The sequence below is a fragment of the Telmatherina bonti genome (assembly GCF_933228915.1).
Source record: "Telmatherina bonti genome assembly, chromosome: 13".
NCBI lineage: Eukaryota > Metazoa > Chordata > Actinopteri > Atheriniformes > Telmatherinidae > Telmatherina > Telmatherina bonti.
In genome coordinates this window covers 19,318,633-19,335,140 of record NC_136611.1, presented here as the reverse complement: position 1 = coordinate 19,335,140, position 16,508 = coordinate 19,318,633, and the positions used below count along the sequence as shown (strand labels likewise).

Below are 16,508 nucleotides of genomic sequence, written 5' to 3'. Positions count from 1 at the left end.
GATTTTCTGCTCCTGGACAGTTACTGCTCTCAAAAGCCTGCAGCTACAGCAAATCCTGTTTGCTCTATTCAAACCAGTCAGCATTTAACACAAGTGCGCTCTCGACAGGCGTGTATTCAGCAGCTCCGCCGTCTGCTGCTTTGAACGCGGTGATTCCGCTGAGGACGCATCGCATCAGTGTCAGTCGCAACAATGGCCGTCTGGTTGGTCCATCAATCTCCGCCAGCAGCCGACAGGGCTGCGTTCTGATTGGAGTTTGGATCACAGCCTGACGGAGCCCGAAATGAGTTCTTAATTAGTACAACAGACCATCATCTCAAATTCTGACTCGTCATGGAATCACAAATAACGATGGCATGCTCCTTCTCCTCAGTCTTAACAGTCCATTCAGAGACATAAGTAGATTGATATTTCATTCAGTTTGGTAAAGTTTAATAGTTGTATTTTTAAATTCATCAAAGCTCACAGAAAGCAACCTGGACAAACTAATGTGACGAACCAAGTCAAACTCATTAAATCTTTTTAAAAAATAAGCTAATCATCGTTTTGTCCATTTTATACTACATATCACAGTTTATCTATGTTTATATTCAATCGATGCAATGTTGTAGGGCATTTTGTGGGCTACATTTGTTTTCTACACCTGTTTATTTGCCTTTGAAAATGAAAGTTTCCCCCCCTTTTTCCCTTTAATCCTGGTTCCTTGCCGAGACTATTGTCTCTGTGTGGAGTTTGTGCGTCTGGACAATGAATGTAAATCTCCCCCCTTGGATTCCGCCTCAACCCAACTCACCATCTGCCAGAGCGGGACAAAGTCAGATGTTCCTCCAATTATGAGAGCAGTCTTGGGGAATCCTGCTGGCGAGTCTCCTCCTTGTCGCCCTGTATCTCATACACTTCTGCTAACATGAATGACAGGTATATTTAACCTCAAAACCATGAAAAAAAATCTAGATAAATTACAAACATTTGTGTAAAATTCCTTTGCTCTTTGTGAAAATAAAATAAAACAACATATAGCTGTGGTGTCAGTGGTAGCGTACAACGCCTGAATTTATTATTTGTTTAAAAAAAAAAAAAGTAATTCTCTCTAAAAAAATAAAAAAAATTAAAAAAAAAAAAAATAAGAAAGAACGCAGGAAAAGCTCGTTCATGTAAAAAAATAAGATTTAATGCATTACTGCACCAAAGAAATCCCTAATTACGATGATCAAATATGTTCATCAGGTGAGACGTTTTTCATTTCGTTTAGAGACAAAAAGAAGTTGTGTGGGCTTTTATTCAGTTTAATCTAATATGTTTGTTCCTTCCGGCTATCAGGGTGTTTTTTCATTTAAAAGACAGCTCGTTTGTACTCAAGAACCTTGTTCCTGTTGATATCCCACATTTGCTGTTCTTCCAAAGGGCTGTGGTCGTTATTATATACAATTGGTGCGTAAAACTGGGTATTGCCTTGAAGTAAAGATATATTCTGTCAGATCACTGTTGCGGACCGACTTGTGCCTTCTCAGCAGCCCCACAGGTGCGCAAGACTCCGTCGAGATTTTCACAGCCCGCAAGAGTTGCAGTCTAAATGTGTGGCTTTTCTAATTTGCTGAAGCGGAGAGCCCGGGCGAAAATGGGGGATTAGTGGAACCACAAACGTCTTTCTAATCAATTTAACCCGCTGAGACGGCCAGCTCGTGGGTTTTTTAGGGAGCTGGAGGAAGGGGTGTGAGGGTGTGGGGGTGTGGGGAGGCATCAGTGACTGCTACACTAAACAATGGGGTATCGTGTGCCGCTCGTCCTCTCCAGCATTCCCCTGCTCCCACGGGACACGCAGAACCACTCTGTGCGGATGGCACTGTGTCCACAGAGGTCAGAGGGGGCGTGGCGTGTGTGCATGCATGCGTGTGCGCGTGTGTAAGGGGGGAGATGGGGTGGCTGGAGACGCAGCAGCTGGTTTCCGTCCCTCCTCTCCTACGTGTGGAAAACAAGCACAGAGCTAATGCGACCCACCAAGTCACCTATCGATCCCCGTATATTGCGCTCGCTTTTTGTTTGCGTATTTAGGGAAGGGTGAATATCCCCTCGAGAGTGTTGGCATGTACAATAAGCAGGGTGACCGTCTTCAGCCTCTATTCTTAATGTCACAAACACATCATCTTTTGCAGACGTTAAGATTCCCAAAGCAGTTTAATGAGTCCGCCAAATAAATTTAAGGGATTTAACCAAAGACCAAAATAGGTACATGCAAAATACAAAACCAAATAGTGTGTGGGATTTACAAAAGGGAAATAAAAAGAGGGGTAGTGTCTACACAAAAACAGAACTGTAATAGAAGTTTTTTTTTTTTGGGGGGGGGGGGGGGGGGGGGGGGGGGGGGGTCTGAATAAGTTCTGATCCATGAAATGTGACATTGTTGTTTTTGGCGTTTGAACTGTAACATGGATGCAGTTTAACATCTATTTAGTCCAAACTTTTCACCTTTGCTGCAGTTAGTGACTTGTTATTAAACTTGTCCTATACCAACGTAAAGTGTCACATAGCTGCATGCATAACAATGAAATGAAGAATTGTATAACTGACTTTTATAACATTTTTGTGACATTTTAATTACAGTTTGCTTGAAAAATTAGGATTTCTGCCCACATATGTTTTAACATGTCGTTTAAGATCAAATCAAGGTTTGAAAATGTTCTTAGTTTCTATTGTCATTAAATAGCCTATCACATTTCAGATGAGTTAACGGGGTTTTTTCTTAATGCAAACTTCCCACGTGATTAAATTTCTATTAATAATGTCTCTATGGAAAAAAATCACTAAATTAAAGATCCCAACAAAATGAAAGGGCACAAACGAAGTTCATTTTTAATCTCACAAACTTGCTGATATTTTTTTCATATAGAACCTTAAACATTTTATTATTAATAATAATAATAATAATAATAATAATAATAATAATAATAATAATAATAATAATAATAATAATAATAAAAAGAAATCTTCAGTGTAATTAGTTAACCTGTATAAGCTTAAGAATTGAATAGCAAATCAGAAGTAGCCCATTATACTGTTTTTTTCTAAAGGAGTCTTGTCTGAGTTTTTTGTTTTTGTTTCTGCTTAAATAAAAGACTAAAAATGTGATTAGGTTTTATGATCTACTTATGATCCAAAAAACTTGTCATGAATGTATAGAAATTAAGAGTTGTGGTTCGTTCAAAACTCCAGAAAATTACTTATCACCTAATGAACTGGGTCTCTAAAAGTTTTTTTTTTCTATTTCAAACTGATATTATTTAAAAAAATATATATATTTGAAGGAAAAAGCCAGGAGCTTCTGCTGTTTGCAGTGAAGTAAATTAAATCCAGCATGAGGTGGACGCGCTCAGCCGTGTTTCTTGTCTACGAAGATCTGTACGTTGGCGCCATCTAGTGGTCATTTTACAAACACCAAATGAGACATTTCACTTGGATGGAAGATTGGTTAGTTTATTGTCCCCAAACTTTAAAAGCTTCAAAGTTTACACTTAAAAGTGAAAGAGGCGACAAAACAACAAAATTTCAAAAATAAAACCACATAAAATAAATAAATAGAACTCAATATGATAAATCACAATAATCTTTACTGTGATTATTCAAAAAGAATGATATGAGAAAAAAGCCTTTCTCCTTCTTAAAAAAAACAGTGCTGATACAGTTTCGGTATCTCATGTAGCCTATATCTCTTAATCCAAACAAACACTAAGAGCATCAACCAATACTAAAGTTTTAAAAATTGTTTTCTTTTTCTACAGATCAAAAGTAACTATGATTCTAATGGCACTCACAAATGTATTTACTTATTTTTTTTAGATAAAGGTACAAGTTAGATCAAATATTTAATTATTACATTTTCTGCAGGTTTGTGGGTCAACACGTGTAGCAGATCTACTCAGTGAACAGCAGGGGGCCAGAGAAGAAGCTATCAATGGTGAGACCTTTACCACTGTGGCTTGCCGCAGACCTTGTCTCCTTTCTGAAGCCTGATTAAAGTACAACCTTAAAGCAACAGGCCTATCTCTTCATCTTGGGCTATGTGTGCGATGTTACTTCCTGCCAGCTTACCGATCTCCCTGGCGAATCCTTTGGAACTGAGTGGAAATCAGACAGGCAAACAGGGGCCCCACTCTTCCTCCGTTGACAAATGGCTCAGCCACTCCTCCCAGCCACACATCAATGTTGTCAGGTGTACCATAGAGTTCCAGCAGCCTGCGGGCCAGGTCTGTGTTGTTCAGCTAACTGGTTCAAAGTTTTTGGCTGTGACAATCCACAGAACTCACGCCATTTGTTGTAGCCTGAAAGGGACACATACACTTAATGTAGATGCAGGTTTTGTTTTACATCTAAAGACTTCTGTCTTAGTCAATATTCATTCTAGACTCATTTGCTAAATAAATACCAGGGAGTCCGTAGTCTCTGCCTCTTTGCAAGTTCAGTGAACCCAGATCTAGTGCCAGCTTCAAAGAGAACTGAAACAGCCTCTCTCTCAGCTCCTCAGTCATCATTTTATCCTGTGTGTTCAGCTTTGCCTGGCGACCCACCAGTCCCCTAAGGATTGGATCCTTCCTGTTAAAAGGGAGTTTTTTCCTTCCCACTGTTGCCAGTGTGCTTGCTCAGGATGGGAGATTAAGTTGGACTCAACTCAATCTGTTGGTTTCCTTATATAGGCTGTTATGAATTGGCCTTCATTATGTTTTCCCCTCTGTCTGTAAAGCGTCTTGAGATGGCATTGCCGTGATTTGATGCTATATAAATAAAGTTGAATTGAATTGAATTGAATTGAATCCAAACCACCTGAAGAACACACAACAACATTGCATTTTTATCTAATGTTGGGGAAACATTAATAAGTACAACATGTTACCTTCAAAGGTAATCCTCCATGGTGCAAACATGGTTCTGTGCAGCGGCTGGGTGGGGTAATCAGGGTGATCCTGGTAATTCTCATCCAGACGGAACATGAAGGGCTGAACCATCAGGTGAGCAAATCTGAAGGCAGCTGTTGCAAACACATTGGAGATGCTGGGATCCACACTGTCATCATAACCAGGGTAGGTGGAAAGCCGCTTGGAAATTTCATCTGGTCCGATAATGTGAAGTAGGTAGTCCCTGTAAGTGATAACCTGGAAAACAAGAGAGACGCTGGTAAATTTAAGAGGTAAAGATGTTCCACTGCATCATATCATAGACTGTGGGTTGGAAGATAGACCCGAACTGGAAACACTTACTGGATAAAATTATGTTGGAGGATTCTCACGGTGTTTTCCCAGTACAGCTTTTTATTTTATTCTATTTTTTTCATACAGAACCATCTATCTTTCTTGTTATTTATTATGGTCCAAAGCCAAGACCAAAATTATTGCGTTGCGCAGAGCATCCTGTCAGTCTCGCAGGATTTCCAGAGCTCGTCAGAAATCAGATCTAATTGGCAGAGAAAAAGGTAGTTATTATTAAGTTCCATGCAAACCCATATCCAGGCAAATCAAAAATGAACTATTGGCTTAATATAGATAAAAAGAAAAACGTTGGTCCGCACACTAGATAGCTCCGCATATGTTTAACACGAAACAGTGACGTTTAGAATGAAGCTTCCTCTGCGGTGCTGACCTACATTTTTCTTTCTGTCACTATTTGTCTTTGGATCCGACACCTAGCTTTTGTCTTTTCGATGATGTGCGTGATTTAAACTTTTACCTGTGGCTTTAATGGAGCGCCTGTGTGACGTCAATGACCTCTTGATGATGCTCAGCGCAGAGGTAATTTCGTCACAGCACGCACGGCTTGTCGGGACAGTCCAGCAGACTGCTTCAACCTTCAACAGGTCCGCAGGGCTTGCTGCAGTGCATTCCTCCGCACGCCCTCACTGCTTACGTATCGCGGACTATACTCCTTACATTCAACCTAATGGGAAAGTGTGTCCAAACTTTTGACTTAAGTATATAATTGTCTCCATACTTTGCATCTATAAAACGGGGTTCAAAAGGCCAAAGTAACGCATTTAAGCAAAGTGTTGCTCTCTCTCCTGTCTGGAGTGTGTGTGTGTGTGTAGGCCGCGTCCACGTTGGCCTTCGCGGCTTTTTCTATCAAACTCCTGCTCAAATAAAAATTCAAAGCAACAAAATATCCACGCCAATGAACTACAGTTTTAAATTATGTAACAATGGCATTTTTTTTATATGTCATGTATATCACAGTTAAAAAAAAAAATAAAAATAAAAAATAAAAAAAAAGAAATATTTAATAATTTCAGACAAAATAATTAGGCAACTTCAGAGATCAAAATCGATTTCTGAAAGCACTCACTCACGTCCACTTGAAATTGTAAACGTCCTGTGAGGCCTTGAAACCAAACCATCTCTGCAAAAATGACATATTTTCCTGTCACGGGAGTTCCGGGCACATGAATTTCATGGACTTGTATTTGTGCGTGTCTCTATTTGTTGGTTTGTTTTGTTTTATTTTACGAAAGATTTAACTACAGCAAGAGTCCGCTGCCAAATCCCTTTATTCAGCCTTTAGGCAGACATGTGCGTCGTTTGGTGTTACAAGTCCTGCCAAGACTCTTACAGTCAATCCTCCGTCCTATTCCTCTTCTGTAATTCCCTTTGGATAACTTCGATCTTCTAAACGTGTGGCTGTGACCTCATGTTCTATTTATTTATTTATTTTACGTTTTTTGCCTTCACCTTCACAGCTACACATTCCGGTTTCTTTTCTTTTTTTTCCAACAACCACAGCTCGGTTCAAAATATTTAAACAAATTAAATGAATGATTGTTGAAAGTTACAAAAACAAGCAGAAGCATTTTTTTTCTGTTCGTCTACATGAAATCTTATAATCAAATGTATTAAAAAGCCAGCCCAGTATGTGTTCGCTAATTTATTTTGTCTTATAGATTCTCATTGGACCACAGTCAAATACTGCATGGCCTACATTAGCAATACGTGGTCTTTTTGGATAAATTTAGATAAAAATGTTAATTAACTGATTGATTGACCAATCAATCAATCAATCAACGAACGAACGAACGAATGAATGAATGAATGAATGAATGAATGAATATCCTTATAGGCTCACAGAACTTAATGATGTATCAGTACAACTTGTCTCCTATCATCTTTTTAAAGCACCATAAAAACTATGAGCAACAGGGTGCTTTGGAGCAACAAATAAAATACTGCAAACCAAAACACCTGAAACAAATGACTTTTTAAACCAGGTAGTAGTTTCTACACTTTTATAGTTTTTTTAAACGCATACACATAGAAGAAAAAAACAAAAGAGCAAAATTTTAGGGGTGCTTTGTTTCAATCTAGGGGTGCTTCAGCACCCCCAAAAATGGGCTAAAAACACCTTTGCTTCGCCTTTGCAATGTTTTTGGGAATTACTCATTTCCACATCATAATGTCATAATGTTCTGTATTTTTTATTAGTTTGTTGTGTTTTGTGGCCAGTTGTGCATTAAAAGGGTTTATTAAAACGTTAAACAATAAGCCTGCCTCTGTTTTTGTAATATAACATGTATGAAAATGAGCTTATTAAAACAGTGAATGCAAAATATCTTACCAACACACAACTTCTCATATTACTAAATAAGGCTCAAATTGAAGCTTAGAATGACAATGATCTACTGTAGAAACCCACACTCAACCAGCCCAGGTTGAAAACGACTAACCAGTCTCACTGGTTCCATTCATGTCAAAACTACCAATTCTGTCTTTAGTCAAGTCTCATATTTTCTCCATGATAAAATCCTTTTCAGTCCATATCAATCTGGCTTCTCTCCACTGAGACTGCTCTCATGTCTATTCCTGATTCCTTGCAACTTGCCAGATCCACTGGTCAATCGTAAGTTCTTATTCTGCTGGACCTGTCCACTGTTTCTGACACTATCAACCATCCAATTTTTTTTCCCACTCTTTCTGAGCTTTGCATCTCTGGATCTGTCCTCTCGTGGTTCATGTCCTAGTCACAGGAAGAACCTTTAGAGTATCCTGGCGAGGGGAAATGTCCAGATCGCATGAGTTAAAAACAGAGGTGCTTCAGGGAACTGTGCTTGGTCCTCTTCTCTTTTCACTAAACACCTCCTCATTTGGCACATTGTTTTCCTGTTTTTCTCTTTCGGCACTTAACTCCTCTTTAACCGTTTGTGCCACTTCCGCCATTCAAATATTAATCTCTTCTGTACATTCAGGAGAATTATGCTATGACTTTTGTCATGGCAAACTTTTGTAGTTTTTCAGATAACTAACATTTTGTACAAACAACTTGGGATTGGATGACAAGCTTTCAAACCAAATGCGGTTGGACACTGAAAAAATTCAGCTCAGCCATTGGTAAGTTTTTGCATAATGAGCTACAAAGTGCTTCAACAGGAGTTAGAGGCCTGCACCAGTTTCCAGTGTCCAGTACTTGGCAGCTCTATTAATTCTGACAACCTTCTGTCTATATCAGTGTGGAAGTGTCTCATAACAAAAATGTATACATGGAGAAGTTCCTACACTGTCCTTGTCAGTGCTAGTTTGAAACCAGCAAGTTTCATATAAATTCATGGTGGTGTTTCATGTTTTATTGATGCTGCTTCCATTCACACTGTGTCAAGTTGCATGATTGTGCTCATTGCTCACAGCTGGGAGCTGCAGTGGAGTCTGTTACTATGCTGATCAGCTTAGCTAGTATCAGCTAAGACCTTTGATACTTTTAAAAAGAAAGGGGGTAACCCTGTTACATCAAGTCAGATCAGTACCTCTATTTTGCCATTTTAAATAAGCAGTTTAGGACAGTTTTCAATCATAACATGTTTATTTTCATTAGAACTACAGACAACATAATAAATTACAGACAAACTTGCATATTAACCTACTAATGTATTCTAGCCTGTTGGGCATTAGTGGGTGGTGCTTCCCAGCATGCCTTGCAGATTCTCTTGCTGTTTCCACCAGTACATTGAAGTCATATAACACTGACTACTTTCAGTCTGTACTTCTGTTGTAGGGTCTCACAACAGCCATGTACAAATAGAGAAGCTCCTACATCTAACTCTAATTGGTGCTGCTTTGAAATCAGCAAGTTTTACATAAATTCATGGTGGAACTTCACTTTTTATTGAAGCTGCTTCCATTTACACAGTGTCAAGTTACATGATTGCTCTCAGCTGAGTTCTTCAACTAGCAGTTTCTGTTTATTACTATCTAAATTATCATTGTTGGTGTCAGCCAAGTTTTTCTGCAAATTATTTAAAAAAAAGAAAGCCATACAGAGTACTGCAAGTGTCTTCGTTTACTTTATCGCCTTCAGCTGTGCTGCACTGAGCAAAGTCTGAAAAACTGCATAAGTAAGACAAGGTTTACATGGTTCCAAACCAATGTGGAGAAAATGAGCAAAAATAAGATAAAATGTTTCATTCAAGGTGAAAATAAAGACAATTTTTCAAAAATCACAAATTCTATGCTATTTTTTTTTAAATGTTAGTGCCTTGGAGGTTAAATAAGACTGTGGGCCAGAGGAGAGTGTTTCAGCCTTGATCATAGCTCTGCCCTACAACTGTTGCCTGCTGCCAATCTTGAAGAAATTCTTAGTCTTCAGCTTTTTTGCATTATACATCAGTAATTACACACTATCGGATTCACACTTACAGTAATGTAATAACAGAACAATTCTAGTTAGCTTTCATGGCATCTCCACTGCTATGCCAACGACACTCAGCTTTTCCTTTCCTTCCCACCAGATGACACAACTGTCTCACTGACAATTGTAGCATGCCTTACTGATACCTCCGCATTAATTAATGTTCACAACTTCAGAGAAACCTGACCAAGATAGAGCTCATTGCCTGCTCAGCCAATCCTTCCTTACCTCAAATAAGTGTGAACCTCAACTCTCTCACACTATGCCTACATCTGCCGCCCAGAATCTTGGTATCATAGTGGATGATCAGTTGACCTTTAAGGTCCATGTTGCCATATTATCTTGAAATTATCATTAAGTGTTGGGTTTTAGTGGGGGGGGTTTCCCAACGACTTTTGTCTGCTGCTCCTGCCTTTCTTGGGTGTGGCTTCTAGTTGCCTATTGGTGGCTCATATAGCTCACCTGGAACTATATGGGCAGATCAGTACTCTAAATTCAATACTTTAATATCTGCTAGCCAAAATATTGGATTCCATACTTGTTTAAATATCAAGATACTACTCTGCTGATGAAAAACATACCATTTGTTTTGACTTCTGGGAGTTTCAGGCAATAAAACTGTGTGCAAAGCCCTACAGTATGTGTCTTACACGATCATGATATCCTATTAGGTGTCCTGATGTCATGATGATGCTGTTACTGCAAATGATAATGAGGTTTTGTTTTGGTATTTTACTGGTATAAAGGAGGATATTGCACATTTAGTTTTATTATATTACTTTTACATATTATATTTTTCCATTTAATAAAGTTGAATAGCCTAATCTTATATTAATTTGTAATTTAATCATTTTATCATTTTAAAAAGACTGATTTTTATCTTCCTTTTTTTACTATACCTATCAGTGTAATTTATTATTGTTTTAAATATATTTCTTTCAAGTAATGATACTCTTAGTGTTATTTTCCTGTAAGGGGCAAAAAGTTTTATAATATTGATCTCAATAAAAAAAAAAAAGTATCACAAAATAATGGTAGCATATCAACAGTAAAACAATTGTATTGCTTATCCCTACCTGGAACTACTGATTCCTGCCTCTATTAAAGACTGAATCTGTTCCTTAACTGGTGGCAGCTTGTCTGCTTTCTAATGTTATATTTAAACAGCTGAAAGATGTTCTTGTCATTGATCTGGTCTACCTTTGTCTGCTCCAGAATATCAGTTAGGTTTTTGTTATTTTGGCTTTTGTACCTCTTTAGGTTGTTGGAACTCATCTGTCATTAGTCAGTCCTGTGGGTTTATATCCTCTGGTCACTCTCCAACACCATAATCACATGAGTGGAAGACTCTGTTTACCCTTCACATTCAGATCTCTTTTCATTTTAGATGGATTTTTCTTTCTCACCTGTTGCTGGACCAGTTTCATCCTCTCCAATAGTCTCCACACTGTGTGAGGATCCACAGTGCAAGCATCCATAGATCCAGCAGCTTTTAATGAATCTTATTAATGAAAAAAATCCCCAATAATTTGCAATTTTACTTTTTTTCCCCTCTGTCCTGGGTCCTGTTTCCCATTCCAAACCATATAGACATGTCAGTCACACAGATCACAAATGCATCAGACGTCAGCACTGTCGACATGTCCTGATACAGACAGAATCATTGTAGATGTGTCAGTTCATTGATAACCCAGCGTTGTTGACGTAACCTGACGCACGCAGCATAGTTTCTATCACCACAGTAGCATTTTTTTTGTGTTGGTGAAGATAATAATAATGAAATGTTTATTTTCTTGAAGCTGCACTTTTAATTTTATTGGTTAGACCTGTGGTGAATCTAATCAGTGGGTCATTAGGGAAGAAAATTTTGCCCATGATGGTATAGCTTTTTTTTTTTTTTTTTTTTTTTTTTTTTTTTTTTGTTTGTTTTAACTTTTTTCAGAGCAGCTTCAAATTTAATATTTCTGTAAATTTCAGTTTCATACTTTTGGAAAGTAGACATGATTTATTTAGGATTTTAAAGCCTTTTTCATCAATCAGAGCACTTTTACACTGCAGGCCATATAGTTTATACCCATTCATTTACATATTCTGAATGAACTATACAATTTACACGTTGCTGCTGCTTTTTAAGGGACAAGCACATGAATACATGGGAAATGTGGGGTTCAGTGTCTTGCCCAAGGAAATTTCAACATGTGAAAAGAGGAGGTTAGAAATGAAACCACAAAACTTCTCAGATTAAGCTTTAGCTGTCTAATATGACCTTCTTTGAATATGTCTTCCAAAACGGCTCAACAAAATAAAACTTATTATTTTGCAGGAAACTGGCTAATTTGTCAACATATTGACAATTATCCTGGAACAGAAAAATATTGTTTTAAGGTATCCACTCAGTTGGTTGTACAATAAAGTGGCTGGAGGCATCAGTTCATCAGGTCTAGACCACAAATCGTATCTCAAAACCTCAAATTAATTGATTATTTTATTTGATTTAATTCACCAACTGTCACCACTGCTCCAATTAGTCTTCTCACTCTCCAAAATAGAGCAAAAAGTGTTGTGCATTGCCAAATATTTCACTCAGAAGCAGAAATTGATTGTTTCAGCATTAATTTATTTTGATCAGACTAAACAGACTGAATGTTTTACCCTTAAAGTCATGGCAAACAGAAGTAAAACCAAAAAACACCAAAATAGCATGAAAGACACTCTTGAATAATGAAGTTATTTATAAATTTGCCTAGCCCTGGGATGGACCGGCGAGCTGTTCAGGCTGTACCATGCCCTTTGCCCAAGGAGTGCTGGGAAATGCTCCAGCTTCACTGCGACCCTTAATCAGTTTAAGTGGTGAGGATAATGAATGAATGAATGAATGAATATTTTAAATTAGTTTGTTCAAAACAGGCCAAAAACAAATATTTTTTTCATAAGTTTAAACATGCAAACAAATCCCATTTTTAAACTATACTGATTCAAATAATATAATATGTACCATTGGCATTATCTTTGTTTTACAATCAGTGCAGGTACAGTATTAGTGCATTGTGTATATTCCTTCAATAAACTTAATACTAGGAGCATTAAACCAGTACAGCAGGTTTTAAACTTTGTTTTCTGTTTGTATGGTTCAAAATACAAAAAAGCAATTTTGTCTTGATTCTTACTCACATTTTTAATTTCTTAATTTTGTGTGTTTTTGGCAAGGGTGCAAGTTAGATTAAATATGTAATGATCAGATATTTTGCAGGTTTGTGGGTCAACATGTGTAGCAGATCTACTCAGTGAACAGCAGGTGGCCAGAGAAGAAGCTATCACTGGTGAGACCGTTACCACCGTGGTTCGCCACCAGCCAGATCTTGTCTCCCCTCTGAAGCTTGATGAAAGTGCTGCCGCTGGCTGTGATGTAGCCACTCTGGCGGGTGGTGTATGAGTGCAGAACCAGCACCCCATTACGCAGCAGATCCACGCTGGCTGCGTTCTGGAAGATTGTGCAATGGAACTCAAACTCATACACTCCTGGGTGCTCGCAGGTGAAAATGCCTGTTGTGGGGTCGTAGCTGTCCTGTCCATTGTAGATCACATCGCGGAAGGCAATGGGAGTGCCAGCTTTGGGGAAGTTGTTGCCAAGGCGCACAGAGAAAGCAACATTCTCAGCGTTGCCAGGTGGTCCTGGAGGGCCTCTCGGGCCAGGTGGTCCTATGGGCCCTTTATGCACAAAGAAATGAGCAGAGTTTTATTGAGCATTATTTCACGATCAGTATTTTAAAGTTATAAAATCAATCATATCAATAACAGTGTTTATATATAATTAATGTAGAAATATGTTTACCTCGTGGCCCTGGGGGGTCCTCGTGGAACTTCTCCTGAAGAAAATTAGAGAGAAAATCAGCATTTCCAAAGAGCGCTGCTTCTTGTGTCAGATTAATCTTGTATACAAATAGTTTAATTTATATTGGCAACTTCAATATCTGTGGATAATAGCACAAAAAGTTGTAAATTTACCTGAATCCTCTGTTGTTCCAGCAGATTCTGGTCAGAGAGAAAATAAAGGGAAAATTCAGGATATGATGGCTGTCCACAGTGCACTTTGTGTCATAGAGTATCTGATCATCAACTCACCACCCTCCCTCCATGGACTGAGGTCAAAGGCGGGAATGTCATCCCACTTTGCGTAGCCACAGCCTCGAGGACGGTATTGGAAGGGTTTTTCTGGTACCTCAGTGATGCCAGTGTTGTCACAAATGATGCGGGCAAGTGATGTTTCTCTCAGAGATTCCCTCTGAGCCTCGGTGAAAACACCATTATTTTCCCACCAAAGGCTGTAAAAAGACATTTTGTTTTTTAAAAAGTTTAAAGTCTCTGAGAGTAAAAGTACAACCTTAAAGCAACAGGCCTATCTCTTCATCGTGGGCTATGTGTGCGATGTTACTTCCTGTCAGCTTACCGATCTCCCTGGCGAATCCTTTGGAACTGAGTGGAAATCAGACAGGCAAACAGGGGCCCCACTCTTCCTCCATTGACAAATGGCTCAGCCACTCCTCCCAGCCACACATCAATGTTGTCAGGTGTTCCATAGAGTTCCAGCAGCCTGCGGGCCAGGTCTGTGTTGTTCAGCTAACTGGTTCAAAGTTTTTGGCTGTGACAATTCACAGAACTCACGCCATTTGTTGTAGCCTGAAAGGGACACATACACTTAAAGTAGATGCAGGTTTTGTTTTACATCTAAAGACTTCTGTCTTAGTCAATATTCATTCTAGACTCATTTGCTAAATAAATACCAGGGAGTCCGTAGTCTCTGCCTCTTTGCAAGTTCAGTGAACCCAGATCTAGTGCCAGCCTCAAAGAGAACTGAAACAGCCTCTCTCTCAGCTCCTCAGTCATCATTTTATCCTGTGTGTTCAGCTTTGCCTGGCAAAAACAAAATGTCTTTTTACAGCCTTTGGTGGGAAAATAATGGTGTTTTCACCGAGGCTCAGAGGGAATCTCTGAGAGAAACATCACTTGCCCGCATCATTTGTGACAACACTGGCATCACTGAGGTACCAGAAAAACCCTTCCAATACCGTCCTCGAGGCTGTGGCTACGCAAAGTGGGATGACATTCCCGCCTTTGACCTCAGTCCATGGAGGGAGGGTGGTGAGTTGATGATCAGATACTCTATGACACAAAGTGCACTGTGGACAGCCATCATATCCTGAATTTTCCCTTTATTTTCTCTCTGACCAGAATCTGCTGGAACAACAGAGGATTCAGGTAAATTTACAACTTTTTGTGCTATTATCCACAGATACTGAAGTTGGCAATATAAATTAAACTATTTGTATACAAGATTAATCTGACACAAGAAGCAGCGCTCTTTGGAAATGCTGATTTTCTCTCTAATTTTCTTCAGGAGAAGTTCCACGAGGACCCCCCAGGGCCACGAGGTAAACATATTTCTACATTAATTATATATAAACACTGTTATTGATATGATTGATTTTATAACTTTAAAATACTGATCGTGAAATAATGCTCAATAAAACTCTGCTCATTTCTTTGTGCATAAAGGGCCCATAGGACCACCTGGCCCGAGAGGCCCTCCAGGACCACCTGGCAACGCTGAGAATGTTGCTTTCTCTGTGCGCCTTGGCAACAACTTCCCCAAAGCTGGCACTCCCATTGCCTTCCGCGATGTGATCTACAATGGACAGGACAGCTACGACCCCACAACAGGCATTTTCACCTGCGAGCACCCAGGAGTGTATGAGTTTGAGTTCCATTGCACAATCTTCCAGAACGCAGCCAGCGTGGATCTGCTGCGTAATGGGGTGCTGGTTCTGCACTCATACACCACCCGCCAGAGTGGCTACATCACAGCCAGCGGCAGCACTTTCATCAAGCTTCAGAGGGGAGACAAGATCTGGCTGGTGGCGAACCACGGTGGTAACGGTCTCACCAGTGATAGCTTCTTCTCTGGCCACCTGCTGTTCACTGAGTAGATCTGCTACACATGTTGACCCACAAACCTGCAAAATATCTGATCATTACATATTTAATCTAACTTGCACCCTTGCCAAAAACACACAAAATTAAGAAATTAAAAATGTGAGTAAGAATCAAGACAAAATTGCTTTTTTGTATTTTGAACCATACAAACAGAAAACAAAGTTTAAAACCTGCTGTACTGGTTGAATGCTCCTAGTATTAAGTTTATTGAAGGAATATACACAATGCACTAATAGTTGGCACGAATGAACGAGCCAATAGGCAGGCGAGGTTGTCTTGCTCATGAATAATTAATATCCTCAAAGCACTAGCAACACCAGTAACCTCAAGGTCACGAGTTCGAATCCCTTTTGAAGCATGTCAAATCGGACATTTAAGAGTGGAGGTCATTTTAAGGGTTCAGTATGAACATCAGATTGATAATGGTGGTATTAGTGGTACTGTTCATATATGTACACACATGAAAAATTATATGTATGTATATGTATATACAGTTTCCTTGCTTGTAGAAGTAGGCACTATTATTTTTAATATTATTTGTGCTATCATCATTATTATTATTACTGTATTGAGAAGAAGTTACATGATTAATATTTCTAAGAAGAGTTAGGACAAAATAAATTTGTACTTCCTACCACTTCCTTTTGTATATAAAAATTTAAAATGTAATTGTTAACTTTGGGGGTTTTTTTCATGTACGTCTGTGGTGGAATTATTGGTTTGAATATTTATGACATGTTTGAAATAAATGATCTGATATAATTTTACTTATTATTGTATGAAACTCTATATTGTATTACCACTTAATGTCGGTGGACATATAACTGTATTGAAAAAAACTTTCCTACCACAAAGTACTTTCACAAAGT

General features: G+C 38.8%; 3 protein-coding genes across 3 annotated transcripts; 1 reads left to right on the top strand and 2 right to left on the bottom strand.

Annotated features, from left to right (window-relative positions):
• Window positions 1-64: 64 nt before the first annotated feature.
• LOC306764487 (myeloperoxidase-like) lies at window positions 65-9,976 on the bottom strand (the record flags this gene model as incomplete). The annotated part of the gene is given in 6 exon segments (XM_079251661.1): window positions 65-245; window positions 4,087-4,257; window positions 4,259-4,316; window positions 4,421-4,587; window positions 4,915-5,144; window positions 9,908-9,976. Coding segments are annotated over 6 exon segments (876 nt in total).
• A 2,949-nt stretch (window positions 9,977-12,925) lies between these two features.
• On the bottom strand, window positions 12,926-14,565 carry LOC306764486 (lactoperoxidase-like; the record flags this gene model as incomplete). Its single annotated transcript, XM_079251660.1, is given in 5 exon segments — window positions 12,926-13,347; window positions 13,771-13,970; window positions 14,096-14,266; window positions 14,268-14,325; window positions 14,430-14,565. Coding segments are annotated over 5 exon segments (987 nt in total), but the record flags the coding sequence as incomplete, so codon positions are not given.
• Window positions 14,566-14,573: 8 nt separating this feature from the next.
• LOC306764485 (collagen alpha-1(X) chain-like) lies at window positions 14,574-15,632 on the top strand (the record flags this gene model as incomplete). Its single annotated transcript, XM_079251659.1, has 4 exons — window positions 14,574-14,787; window positions 14,939-14,946; window positions 15,044-15,077; window positions 15,202-15,632. 4 exons carry the CDS (start codon window positions 14,574-14,576, stop codon window positions 15,630-15,632), a joined length of 687 nt encoding a protein of 228 aa, XP_079107785.1.
• Window positions 15,633-16,508: the final 876 nt, after the last annotated feature.